At 40.3% G+C, this 14,407-nt stretch overlaps 2 protein-coding genes across 2 annotated transcripts; both read left to right on the forward strand.

Annotated features, from left to right (window-relative positions):
* Positions 1-805: 805 nt before the first annotated feature.
* Positions 806-5,538, forward strand: rgrb (retinal G protein coupled receptor b). Its single transcript, XM_069664903.1, has 7 exons — positions 806-1,017; positions 1,394-1,550; positions 2,533-2,654; positions 3,188-3,341; positions 3,437-3,554; positions 4,119-4,232; positions 4,786-5,538. The coding sequence occupies exons 1-7, from the start codon at positions 942-944 to the stop codon at positions 4,924-4,926; spliced, it is 882 nt and encodes a 293-aa protein (XP_069521004.1). The 5' UTR covers positions 806-941; the 3' UTR covers positions 4,927-5,538.
* Positions 5,539-12,052: 6,514 nt separating this feature from the next.
* Positions 12,053-14,158, forward strand: slc18a3b (solute carrier family 18 member 3b). Its single transcript, XM_069664993.1, has one exon. It carries the CDS (start codon positions 12,116-12,118, stop codon positions 13,682-13,684), a length of 1,569 nt encoding a protein of 522 aa, XP_069521094.1. The 5' UTR covers positions 12,053-12,115; the 3' UTR covers positions 13,685-14,158.
* Positions 14,159-14,407: the final 249 nt, after the last annotated feature.

The raw sequence follows: 14,407 nt of genomic DNA on the forward strand, positions 1-14,407 counted from the left end.
GTGGCAGGAGTGCAAAGTCTTACACTGCTGATTTATAATGGCAGTTAGAATAAATGTGGGAATAAATAGATGCAATTGGAAAAAGTTGTATAGCTGATGAGCTAAGGAAGTTTTAGTTTGCACAGTTTACACAGAGGATGTCGATTTAGAGACTTTGTGAACAGTACTCTGTAAAGTGTCTTTACTTACATTCAAACTGTCGGCGCAGCATATGAGGCTTCTATAAATATATTTTTATGTCAAGAAAAGCAAAAATATTACCATGGTTTGGTGGATAGATTTCTCAAACTGTTTTCTCCGTCATACTACGTCAACAGCCCTGGTTAACTCACTTGATTAGCCTACAACAACTATTAGCATAACCTACAGAGGCTTATATTTTTAGCTCTATCAAGCAGTAAGTTTAGCTAGTTTATTATATCTTTAAGAGGTAAGTGATTTGCTTCGTGGGACTGAACAACTGTCTCACATTTCCTCATTACCGCCTCTAAAAATCAAGCCTATCAATTACCTAGGTAAAAACAACATTTCCCATGTTCCCACTCTCCTTTCTTATCTCTCACAATAACATAAGCACCGCCAGCTGTATAAAGCAGGCCAATTAGTTGAGTTGAGGCAAAGATTTGTATGCGTTTCTGGCCGAAGCCCAAATTTACTCAAATTCACAAAATTCACATCTGAGCCTCGTCTCGACAAACCTTTCGACAGCTGCGCAGTTCACGCGCAACTTTCGTCGGTCACAAAGTTGCAGGAAGTTTGCAGGAAGTGGGCTCGTTAGGACATTCTTCAGGGGATAGAAAGAGGGGTTTATTAAGATTAGTCTCTTGATGCCTTTTCACGTGAAAGGGCCTTTATAAAGCGTCATTTTGCAGGAGACGGTGGTTCGACACACATCAGGGGAAAAGGACTTTCAGTGTAAAGTGTAACTTGTGCATTTCAACATGGCAGCGTATACGTTACCGGAGGGATTCACGGAGTTTGACATGTTTACTTTCGGAACCGCGCTGCTTGTGGGAGGTAAGTGGAGCGTTCACAAAGGATGTTTGTTCCAGATTTAAAGGGACAGTAACCTCTAAAAGCATTTGTTTACAAAGTAAAAGCACCGTAAATTATTAAAATCCAACTACGATAATCCAACTTTTAATTTTGCTTCTCTATATGTGAAGTTGAAATTAGGATTATTTTTAAACTAAATATTTATGCTAATAATATAGTGTTAATACTGAATTAGTATACTCTAAACTTAAATTGTTGACTTCTTATAGCAGTAAAAAAACATGTAAATGTAGAATATTTTAGTTATTATGTTGATAACACAGTGCTAATAAATTGAGACTGAAAACAGGTGATAAATGAAATTAAAGGAACATTTCTGTTCTTTGTTCACTTTCAGGCATGCTGGGATTCTTCCTCAATGTCATCAGCATCATGTCTTACCTCAGGGTGAAGGAGATGAGGACTCCCAGTAACTTCTTTGTGTTCAATCTCGCTGTGGCTGACCTCAGTTTGAATATTAACGGACTCATAGCTGCGTATGCAAGCTATCTCAGGTATGAAGCAGAAGACACTTGAATTCTTACAGTGTGTTTTACACCCACAGGCACTTTTTCCATCATGGTGGGGTTCTACAACTTTCTCTGCAATCTATAATAAAAAAGGAAAAAAGCTTATTTAGTGTTTAATATTATCCAATAGGTGGCACAAGCCTAATAAGCCTTTTGGGTTTCATAATCCAATCGGTAATCCACTTTATTCAGTGTGTAAAGTTCACGTTGCTGGACGTTACTTAACAGGATTCTAATTGAAATGTAGCAACTTAAAATATTTTCTATTCCCGGTTTAAATCCCTCACATATTGTATTTAGTGATGCCCGAGCTGGGCATCAGCAGGGCCGGATTAACCCACCAGCACCGCCCTGGGGACCCCCCTCATTTCCTCCCTGCTCTGTGTTTAATGTTCGTATTGTGTAAGCACAAATCCATTTAGTAAAATGAAACAATGAAAGAACAATGTGCTGAAATAATGAGGCCTCAAACCGACATTTTAACTCCCAAGTCCCAAGATCGGTTGTTATTAGAAGTATTGCCTAAAAGGCCCAATTATTGCAGTTTATAGTGTGCTTAAGTGATGCATTCAATATTTAACAAACCTGCAATGTATTCAATTAACACAGAAGGATTTCAACCTAGGAGCCTCTGGCGGTTCAGCAGCTGACTTTATTTAAACCCAGCCTTTGGCATTGGGGAGAGACATCTTCGTGATTACAAAAATAAGACATTTTTTTCATAGATTACTTTTTGTACTTTTTAACTTTGCTGTCAGATTTGACGTCATCAGGATGTAGACTGGTGTTAAAAGCAACCTATCATGAAGTGTTTCAAGTATTGCTTTGCTCTAAAGCTGACACTCAGCCGAGGTGTAAAACCATTCATCCGATCTGATCTGATTCTGAGTGATGATGTCACTGAATAACACTGTTCTTAATGCTGGGTTTAGACCACATCTCTCTGAGTCTGACTCATGTTTTCTAGATATTGGCCATTCGGAGTAGAGGGATGTAACTATCACGGTTTTCAGGGGATGGTATCGATACTGGCGTCCATCAGCTTCTTAGCCACCATCGGCTGGGACAGATATCACCAGTACTGCACCAGTGAGTACAACATTTCCCCAGTACTAACGAGTGAGTAGAGTAAAGGTCAACTCACAGGGCAGAGGATCAAAATATAGTCCTTCATAAAGCACCAATACCTCCTAATAATATTCAAGTCAGTTAAGAACCTGATATAAAGGTAAAACTACTAAGTTTAAGCTACCATCACCATTTCACTTCTATCGTGGTAACTTTATATTGTGGTAACAGGTCAATTTATAGTATTTACAGGTTGCCCTGAAGTGGCTGAAAAAATAGATATAAGTAGCGTTTTATGTAATTATACATTTTAAATTGAAAGTTAATGGTTAAACTACAGCGATCTTTGGGAAAATACTAATCCAAATACTTGAAACCATCTTATTAGTTTCTTTAGAGTTGTAAGAAATAACGCTTCAGGCATTTAGATTCTGTTACAGCTGCTTTGGGTTTGGTAAAAAGCAGTCAAAAGAACCAAAAATAGCTGCATCTAAACAATGAATATCCTAATATACTAACTTTTCTTATCCTTAAATCTTGCTTTTATTCTGCAGGACAGAAGCTGTTCTGGAGCACTACTCTGACCATGTGCAGCATCATCTGGATCCTGTCCATCTTCTGGGCTGCGGTTCCTCTCATGGGATGGGGCGTCTTTGACTTTGAGCCCATGAAGACCTGCTGCACGCTGGACTACACCAAAGGGGACAGGTACATCTGTATGAAATCTACAAAGCTATCATAGCACTTTGACAAATATTTAAAGCCTGTTTTATATTATTTTCCTATTTATTCCTCTTCCACAGGGACTATATGACCTATATGCTAACTCTGGTGGTGCTCTACCTGATGTTCCCAGCTTATACCATGTGGTCATGTTACGATGCCATCTACAGACACTTTAAGAAGATCCATCACTACAGGGTACATGTGCTGCAATATTCTTTAAATCACACCTAAAGGAACACTACACTTTTTTTGTCTTTTTAATTTGATATAAAATTAGATTTGTTTTAGCTGTTCCTGAAGTACACTGTGTTTGTTATATTAAGACAAACAGAAACACAATGCTGCCTCCAACATGTCTAAGGAACACATTAACAATGGCTGCTATTTTATCCAGCTAATGTTTGTGTTGAATTTGACTCGTAATAGATAGTTTGCTACCAAAAAAAATGTGCAAAAAGACTGAACAGTGATAAGTGACAAAGTGGAAAAGTAGCTTGATTGTTAAAGGAATAGTTTGACATTTGGGGTTACAGTTATGAGCTTTCTTTTCAAGAGATATAAGCTCAGTACCACTCTCATGTTTCTGCAGTAAATATGAAGCTTCAGCCAGAAGGCCATAACCTTAGCTTTAGCTTAGCATAAAAGCTGGAGACAGTGGCGAACAGCTAGCCTTGCTCTATGTGTTTTAGTGGGGGTTTTTTTGTGTGTCTGGGTGAACACCCCAATTACAGTTGTAACACATTAACTTTTGTCTTTCAGTTTAACACCAGTTTACCTCTGAGGGTGTTGCTGATGTGCTGGGGTCCCTACGTCCTCATGTGTATCTACGCCTGCTTTGAGAACGCCAAGCTCGTATCTCCGAAACTCAGGATGGTGAGCATCTGTTTGGTTTCTTTCAATCACAGTTTGTGGGGGAAATACAGATAGAATGATGGAAACATGTGGAACAAAATCTTCTTGAGGTCTAAATCTAAAGGCTAACTCTGTTCATGACAATTTAGCTGTTATGTTGCCATTATTCCTATGAGAGGTTATAACATTGTGGTCACAAAAATCAGCTACAAAGATCTAAATTTGTTGTTTAAAAGAACACAAGATTTAAATAAAGCTCCAGGTTTTATGCAAGAAAAGAATGACAGTCACTCAAGTCTTGGTTGAACTTTGATCTACTACATCGGGTACATGCAGTGTTTCCCTGTGCTGTGAGGGATTTTATGGACATTTCTGGTGCACTCAAATTCAGTGTAACTTCCAAAATAAATCTGAATAATCCAGCTGGAATTTCAGCTTGTTTACAACCTGTCCGATAACTTGAACACTCACATGAACACACGCTCTTTATAGGAACTTTGGTGTGAAACTTTAAAAGCCAAGCTGTAATAAAAAACTGTTCTTAAGATCAAGTACTCTTCTGTTGTTTCTGCAGGTGCTTCCGGTTGTCGCAAAGTTAAATCCCATCTTCAACGCTCTCCAGTACACATTTGGAAACGAGTTCTACCGAGGCGGCGTGTGGCACTTCCTCACCGGACAGAAGATTGTTGAGCCGGTTCTTAAGAAGTCAAAATAAAAGGAAACTCGGGATGTTCTGGCAAACATCCCAAACCATCCATTTCTTTTATTATACGATCGTCATAGTGTTGGTAATGTGTGGAACACATCAATGAGCTGTTTAGATGTTTTTACGGTCGTAATATATGGACAGTAGCTGAAACTTTGACAGTAACCTCATGTTGAATTTATCATCCATTTTCAGATTATTGGATTCTTTTTACAGCAATATTTTTACGGCTTCTCCGTCCATGCTAGACCATTTACAATTAACACATTGTGTTGCTGCTTTTTGTCTCTACACTCCGCCTACTTTAAGATGGTTTTCCACCTTAATAACCGAGCTGCTGTAAGTAAGACGCCCGATTTCCACAGTTGACCAGCATCCAGAGACGTCCTCTCATGACACAGTCATCTCAAGCCTTCACTAAGCCGTTAAATCAATTGTGTTTTTGTTAGGAAGACAGTTCGAGGTGATGTAACTGCTATATTTAGTGAGGAAACATTCACTGTGTTAAGACTGTATTATGCAATTATACCAGTGGCGACACCTGAGACAAACCCATCATAGTTCTGAGAAGCTCATTATTTTAAAGCACAAACTGATAATAAAGAGGTGGATTATGTGGTAGTTTGTTTTTTATCTTATATTGCACTACCTTGAAGCTACTCGATAAGATTTTATGGTTCGCGCTAATTTAAATTCCCCTTGATGGAGCAATTTGAACATTATGGTTGGTGTTACTTGTAACAGTAAAGCTTTCTTGTGGTCTGTTATTCTGTTTAAGCACATGCCTTAAGAAAATATGATAGGTTCAGCGACAACACTGAAAGGAAAAGACAACACAGCCCTGATCTGTGAGCACCTAAGTACACACGCTCTAGAAATAAACCTCAGCGAGACAAAGACTCTGTCACACTAACCTACGACGAGACTGACGTCTGTGCCAGGAGGCGTCAGCGGGTGAAATCCTCTCACCAACAATGGCCGTCATCTCTGCAGAGGAGAAGTCTACCAGAAGAGGAACAGTCATGCATGCTGAATCCCTACAATAGAATAATAACACCAACAAGAAAACATTCATGATTTGCAGTGTATGGTATGTAGTATGTATCAGGCAAGATATTTCCTCCAATGAAGGCATCATTTAATATGGCCATCTGATTACATAACCAGGAAAACAAGCAGCTCGAGCCCAGTCGGTCCATTATTTTGGTCAAGACTGAAATATTTAAGCAACTATAGGATGAATTCATGGCAGACATTCACAATCCCCAAAAGATAAATCCTTCTGACTTAGCAATCCCTTGATATTTTCTTCAGCACCATCATGAGGTTGACATTTCTGGTTGAAAGTGAGATGTCCCAACAACTAGGCTTAGAATATATACATATAAAGCTTGGTTTACACATTAATGTTTACCTCAGGATGAGTTAGAATCTTATTTGTTATCCTCTGTCCTGACATCTATCATTATCATCAGATTAAGGTGTTAATTTGTTACATAATTTGGTTTATAATGTAATACCTAAAAAACTAGCTAAATTCAAATAAGCAGCAACACTTATCACGGCTACTTAGCAAGCGTTAGCATGCTAACAAGCTAAACTAAATTGGCGAACATGGTTAAACCATAGATTATAAAAACAACACAGACTACATTGTCGTCACTCAATTGTTTTTCGACTAACTTTTTGAAGCTTGAAATTCGGCATTTTAGCCGTCGTCATTTAAACAGGAAGTGACCATATTTGGACGACAGAGTAGATAAACGTTGCTACGTCCCCATCCTGGTTGCCAGGTTGCTGTGGTAGCAGCTTGTTTATCACAGGTTGCATTTCTTTTTAGCATTGCCTGTAGTATCAGCAATTTAACTCAAAATAGGACAACAAATTACTGAATGAACGTCTTTCTGTACTGAAGAACACCTGAAACTAGAGATTGAGACAATAAATTCAGTAGGAAAATGTTAACTAAGGTACTAAATTTAAGTAAGAAGAAGAAGAGGAATTTTCTATTCTGGTTTCATACAATCATATTACTGAGCAGCAGTGCTGGGTGTGTTACTGCTAATTTGTAATAAAGTAAGTCATGACCTTTCCTACGATAGACACACGATATATTAGCATGCTAGGGTTAGCATACAGCCTCTCACAGTTGTTAGCATGGCAGTAGACTGTTGTACAAAGGGAACCTGTGCATTTAGATGAAATCTCTATTACAGAACCGTACTTGGGTAACTCTTTAGTGTCAGATGTCCTTCTAACACATGAATTAGCTCTTCTCATTAGCTGATACGCATCTTCTTCCTCAAACTCTAGTGATCAGGGGTTTTCTCAGGAAAGTCCAAAGAGTCCAACAGATTAGCATCCAGTTCTTGGAAAAAGTCATCCCCTTTGACTCATTAGGCCTACGATCAGAGGGACTAGAGTGATTACAAGCCAGTGTGTGCGACTAGTGATCTAATTCAGCCTGCGCTGAAGATAGCAACAGCGGCAGGAATAGTAACAAGCGTCACAGGAAGTGAGGGGAATGACATGTCACAGACAGATATAGACTCTCTGAGCTGTCTTCTAAAACATGTTACATATAAGTAATTCTGTCTACAACTAAGAGTCAGCAATTGGCTCAAAGCCACCCATGAGTTAAGGCGAGGGATTCCTGGCTGTGTTTTAATGCTACTAATAAGTTTAATCTAAAACTAGTGATAGGCAGCTGGTGTAAAAGAGACAAACATCTGTCATGGAAAACCTTTCTCAGCATTAAACAGAAGCCCCACCACACATGGGTGTGCACGTGTGACATGATCAGAGATTAAGTGACCCAGAGTCAGATTTTAACCTTAACAGGACAAAATTAACAGGGCCGTAGAAAGACATTTAGAAGTACAGGGGTCATGAGTTCCCCCTGCTGCAACCCCACGCAGTAATTCACTTATAAGTACCAAAAAATCTTTTATTTTCATCAATTTAACTGTCAAATCATACAGTCATATATATCTGTATATTGTTCCCCCCTTACATGGTGGCCAAATAGCTGTTTCAAAGCCTTCTAAACACTACGAACATAACTCAGGCTTAGAATGGAAATAACATTATCATGTAAATAATGTTAAACCTCTTGATTCTTTTTGCCTGTTCATATGACACTGTAAGACGTTAAGATGGGCCTTAAAATATGTGTAATGTGTAATTTGTGTTGAACCAATCCTTGTAGAGGGCTCAGTCATGTAGTCAAGTATGATTTTGTGCTTCCTTCCTATTTTACAGTTACTTTTATTGTAGGATATTTTGTATCGTGTTTTGTTGTATCTGTTTTATTGTTTGTCTCTTGCGTATTTGTTGTTGGTTTTATGTATTTTAAAGGCCCATCTAGGGACGTGTATTGCAAATTAGCCAAGGCTATAAATGCTTTAGTGTGTGGCATCCGTTTACTTGCTTCATATTTATACAAATAAACATTAAATAAAATAAATACCCCTAATTTCCTAGAAAAAAATGTAGTGACGGCCATCATGCCTCGTTTCCCATCATGCATTGTGCTGGACTGAATGCTGTTAAGTTGTTTTATGTGTTTTGAACATATTAATGTTACTTCATGTTTTAATGTAATTTTGCGTAAGTCTGGAGTCTGTTAGTTTTGACCGTAACTGAGGGGTCTGTTACCTTTCATGATGCCAGCTGCACTTTGTTGGTGTGCAGTTTTGTTCAAGTCTGACACTGTGGAATGCTGTTTCCTGTTGCTTTAATTGTGAAAGTTGCGATGATATTTCAGGGTTCAATAAAAGCAACCGTCCTTAAGAAGTCTTCATACTTTAAATGACCAAAACATGCACAAAATACAGCCTGTGTGTATCATTCTGAATCTCTTAACCTTATAGATTTGGTATTAAGAGTACTGTATGAAAACTGTTAACTGCAGCTGGATTAGAGTTTTACAAAAAATAATAAAGCATAAGGATTTTTTTTTAAAGGTGGATTAAGGTTGAAGAGCACTTTCTCTTACATAAAAATGATCATCTGTTCTAGTGCACAAGATCAACAGCTCAGCTGCCATTTGGGAAAGAAAAACATAAACAGAGTGTAACAGATTTAACTGAGTGGAAGGTGAAGCGCAGAGTTCAGCTGAGGGAGAGGCTGTTGCATAAACTCCAAGAGTTAATGATCGACTTTGTGCCTATCCTAGAAAGCTCAATAGTTTGTGTTGAACGATACTTTAATGATTATAAGTATGACTTCTAATGCTTGTGTAACAGACTACACAGGTCAAAGGTCAGAGCTATTCATCAGAAAAGATAACAAAATAAAAGAGTAAATATGACTTTAAACATGACAGTTTACAGTCAACAGGTCAGGTCAGTGGACTCAGTGGAAGGAGACCTGTCACATGACAAAAACAAAGATCTTATGTAACCCTGAACACTTCTGCTCATAAACAATACTGACTTCTGATTCACATACGTTTGATGATAGTATGATTTTAATGTGATCCCAAATGATGACATGTCTCTCCTGTAGATACTTTCATTAATGAGGATAGACTATAATCGGGTTTATTCCCGTCACTTGCCCTGACACAGCCTTTTCCGCCCTAATGTATAAATTCTCTCTTATTGCCTTCCCATCTGAGGACAAGCCACCTTCTGAACCCCGAGGAACAAGCTGAACTCATGACGGATGCTGCCAGGTAACTAGTATGAGTCAGCAGAGATTACCTGTGTAATCACATCTCTGCACTGCTAACGTTTGTACGTATATTTAAAAGTAACTGAAGCCTGGCTGCAGCGTGCAAGTATAAGATAGAAAGTGTTTATCTGATGGCTGCCGCTGTGCCAGGCCTCCCTCATTAGTGAAATTGGGCAGTTATTTCCTGTGGTGTGCTAATCCTCTGCTCGGTGTATTAATGTTGCCGTGTCTGCATCAAATCATCCACTGAGCACACTGGAAACACCCTCCGCTGTCTCTGCAATCATCCTAAGTGTTGATGTCAACAATGGGGGGGGGGTGCCCTTTTGGCTGCGGCTGCTGCACATACAGTTCAAACATCTGTGCATCACATTTGGTAGAAAGCATATATAAATAAACATTAGACACATAGAGTTGGTAAATGTGGGAATAAGATTTGGGATATAATTTGATGTTTTATTAATGAATATGATTGTTAATTGAAGTAAATAAGAGCTTATTAGATTGAGAAAATAAGCGTGTAAATTTGCCATTTTAGTATAATTTCTTAATGTCAACAAACATTCTGAAGCATTTTGCAGCACCAGAAAAAATTTGTCTAAATTTCTACACTTATATTTCCTCCTTAACATCTATTCGGACGACTTGGTTGTTGTGTAGTATCAGCAAAATGAGGTTGCAGTTCTGTGTTTTGAATTTGAGGGCATTAACTTCTGTTTTAGTTAGGATCATGGATTAAAACCTTTGTTATTTTTTCTGCAGGCCTTCAGCGCCCTCTACTGGCAAATAATCATAAAACACTTAAGACAAGAAAAATAAATAAACAAGCCTTCCATTGCCTTTATACTGTACATACATAACATATTATGAAATTAAAATATTGTTTGTTTTTAGAGCATAATAAATTTTGAATAATGAATATACGTTAGAAGAAAAATAAAAGAATAATAAATTAACTGAAACGATCAGAAAAGTGTCATATCGTCATTTTAAACTGTAAACAGAGATTATTTTTACGTAACACTGGTTACAATGATGTTAATTATGGACTTATTTTCCTTTCATGCATACAGTTAGTTAGAACAGATTATAGTGTGTGGTATTTTTAATGGCTGTTGTGTGTACTTGTAGACTCTCACCACAAGGTGTCGCAGGTGTCCCGTGCTGAGTTCGCCACGTTCCGCGCGCTGTCTGGCAGGACTCCATCTAAGGACACAAGAGCTGCGCACGATAGCTTTTATGTTAACAACTGTTTTGATTGGCATGAGTTGGTCTCTCGGCTGCATTTTTAAAGAAATAAAAATATTTTTGTTTTCCACGAAGTGAGTGGAAAAACTCCTCCCGTCTTGATTTCACGTGTGTCTGTGGGGACGGGAGATGTCCAGCAGCCTCGTGGTGCTGAAAACTCTTCAGCTGCTGCGGCAGTTGTGCGTTTATAAGTCAATCTATTGTTGAAAAGCTAATAACGTAAACTACAACCCTTTAAACAGCTTATAAATGTTATGATGTATTATTGTAAGAAGCTTTAGCACTATTGTGCCATTATTATTGAAGGTCTACACATATATAAACCTATATTTAAATACTCTAAAGAGCCAGAAATCAGTTTATAGTTAAGACTAAAGACATGTGTCTGTAAGTGTGCCTTCTACTGTGTTTAGGTTATTGTATGTTATCCTGAGATTAATACCCGAGAGATTTATGACTGCAGATATATCAGCTGAGCATGTGCGTAAGCGTCTATAGGAACATTGAAGAATGACACCAAAGTCAAGAGTCCCACACTGGACATAAAGAATAAGAAAGCCTTTTTTAACCTCCAGGCCCTTGTATAAGGCTCGTGCCGTGGCGCTCTCTGGCTCTTATTGGTTGAAGTGATTGCTGCCATGGTTGGATATTTAACATAAAAGAGGCAAGTGGCGAAGGGATCCACTTGGGAGCAAGCTGGTGATGCGTCACAGCGCTTGGTGAAAAGAGGAGACAAAAAAAAGGGGGACTAAAATAGCGCCGAACCTGCGGGTTAATGTGCACCAATGGCCACGAAGCCACTCGTGGTCTCAGAGCTGAGCGCAAAAGTGCCACAGGTGATGGAAGGAATGGACACGGAGCTGAGAGAGATTGCGCGTCTTAGGTGTTGCAAATAAGTAACCAAAAAAATCGCTCCAAACAAACTTTGCAATGTAAGATTTTAGCTGCTGAAACATCTTTCTGCGCGGTGCAGAAACTCTACGCTTTCATCACGTCACTTCTCGGAAGATCATGAACAGCATCGGATGCGGCTGAGGCGACGACAAGTTGAGGAAGCTGAGGAAAGAAATCTTCACCGATGAGGCAGCCAAGTTCCTCTTCTTCGCCTCTCCCTTTACGCACAGGCGAGGTGAGGACGGAGAGCATCACACCAATGTAAAGGAAGCACCAATGAGTCATCCGAGGTGCTGAGAGCGCGGCAGCAGACAGGAGAAGCACAAGTACAATTTTTTTAAATCGAAAATCTTTTTATTTTTTACACAAAAAGCACACAATGGATGAAGAAGGAGGATCATCCGGGCTGGTCAAATCAGCCGCGGTGAAACTATCCGAGATGGGAGAAAGAACCAAACAGTTAGGCACCGCCATGAAGGATCCCCACCAGCAGAGACGGATCATATTAGTGATTGTTTGCGTGGCTCTCCTGCTGGACAATATGCTCTACATGGTAATCGTGCCAATTATCCCGGACTATCTTGCAGAGCTGGAGAGTGAGCAGTCAGAGCACGTCCACGTAGTGATGCACCCCAACTCTTCAACCAACAGCACAAGCCAAGACAAAAGCAACAAGAACAATTTAGACGTGCAGATAGGAGTACTTTTTGCGTCCAAAGCCATCCTGCAGCTCTTAGTGAACCCGCTGTCAGGAACTTTCATAGACCGGGTCGGATATGACATTCCACTTTTAATCGGACTGACTGTTATGTTCTTCTCCACTTGCATTTTTGCAATCGGGGAGAACTACGCCACGCTGTTTTTCGCCAGAAGTTTGCAGGGTCTGGGGTCTGCGTTCGCGGACACCTCCGGGATCGCGATGATAGCAGACAAGTACACGGAGGAGGCGGAGAGGAGCAGGGCGCTGGGCATCGCCCTGGCGTTCATCTCGTTCGGGAGTCTGGTGGCGCCTCCTTTCGGGGGCGTCCTGTACGAGTTCGCGGGGAAGAAAGTTCCCTTCATCGTGCTCGCGTGCATCTGCCTCGCGGACGGCTTCCTGCTGCTCACAGTCATCAAACCGTTCTCCAACAGGACTAGAGAGAACATGCCAGTGGGCACCCCCATATACAGACTCATGATCGACCCCTACATCGCTGTGGTGGCCGGGGCGCTCACAGTGTGCAACATCCCCCTGGCCTTTCTGGAGCCCACCATAGCCAACTGGATGGAGTCCACCATGCACTCCTCTCAGTGGGAGATGGGTCTCACCTGGCTCCCCGCGTTCTTCCCGCATGTCCTCGGTGTGTACATAACTGTTAAATTAGCAGCAAAGCATCCAAACTTGCAGTGGTTCTACGGAGCTGTCGGCATGGTTATCATAGGCGCGAGCTCCTGCACAGTCCCCGCATGCAAAACTTTCGGGCAGCTCATTGCGCCATTGTGCGGCATTTGTTTTGGCATTGCGCTTGTAGACACTGCGCTGCTGCCAACTCTCGCCTTTTTAGTCGACGTGCGTTATGTGTCAGTGTATGGAAGTGTTTACGCTATAGCAGATATCTCTTATTCTGTCGCATATGCTATGGGTCCTATAGTAGCCGGACAGATCGTGCACAATCTCGGGTTTGTGCAGCTCAATCTGGGTATGGGTCTAGTTAATGTGCTTTACGCACCAGCTCTGCTGCTGCTGCGCAACGTGTGCCAAATGAAACCGTCCTACTCAGAGAGAGATAACCTGTTAGAGGAGGCTCCGCAGGGGCTGTACGATACTATCCGGATGGAGGAGAGGCGGTCAAAAAAGAAGGGCTACAGCACGGCAGGGAACTGTTTGCCAGTAGATGAAAACGGGTTCGATCCCTTCAAAGCACAGCGGTCCCTGTCAGAAGAGTCGTCCGGTCCGGAGTACACTTAGACCGGGCGCGCTCGGACTCTGACCGCCCCCCTGATACATTCCCCCCCGGAGAGATGTGGAGATGAGGCAGGTTATAGTCTAGTAATTTAACTTTATGTAAGTACCGATGTGCAATATAAACACCCAATCACCACAATCATGATTGTGTGACACGTTTTTCCAAAGGTTTCTTTTCTTTTTCTGACTGTGAGTTCATCGTGTCCAACAAGTCTGTGTAGTTCGTCATGGACGTGTAACTGGAGTTTTGTGAGAGATCTGTTGAATCTGTGTGTATCACTGAGTATTGTAAAAAGATATAAATAGATTCATGTGCGTTAAAGATTATATGGGACCAACTATAAGCAGCACATTTCCCCCCTTACACAAAAATAGCCTCTATTTTTAGTCTGAGGAAACTTTTTTTACTTGCACATCAAAGGCCTGATTTTCTTCTTCTGTTGTTTAAAAAAAAGTCGTGATTTAAATTTGTATGACGTGGGCCTGTTTTTATTTCTTTTGATTTCAAATGTTTTCTTTCTGTTGTTTGAAATTAAATGTATCATAATAAATGGATTTTGTACATATGTGAATATATGCACAATGTAAATTGTTAAAACAAAAAAAAATAACGTGGACCTCTACAAAAAGTGTGTGTGCGTTTATGTGTGTGCGCGCGCGTGTACGTATGAAACGTTTTGTCAAGACGTAGCTAATAAAGTCTCCTGAAGATGAACAAACATGTAT

This window comes from Semicossyphus pulcher, unplaced genomic scaffold (assembly GCF_022749685.1).
Source record: "Semicossyphus pulcher isolate SPU_LCO1_2020_fin unplaced genomic scaffold, fSemPul1.0.p SCAF_16, whole genome shotgun sequence".
Lineage (NCBI taxonomy): Eukaryota > Metazoa > Chordata > Actinopteri > Labriformes > Labridae > Semicossyphus > Semicossyphus pulcher.

What these genes read in the sequence shown, in the direction of transcription:
- slc18a3b (XM_069664993.1), top strand. Translation starts at nt 12,116, where the DNA reads ATGGATGAAGAAGGAGGATCATCCGGGCTGGTCAAATCAGCCGCGGTG.
- rgrb (XM_069664903.1), top strand. Translation starts at nt 942, where the DNA reads ATGGCAGCGTATACGTTACCGGAGGGATTCACGGAGTTTGACATGTTT. An exon ending in GCGTATGCAAGCTATCTCAG is followed by an intron (nt 1,551 to 2,532) that starts GTATGAAGCAGA and finishes CATGTTTTCTAG; the next exon opens with ATATTGGCCATTCGGAGTAG. An exon ending in AGAAGATCCATCACTACAGG is followed by an intron (nt 3,555 to 4,118) that starts GTACATGTGCTG and finishes TTTGTCTTTCAG; the next exon opens with TTTAACACCAGTTTACCTCT.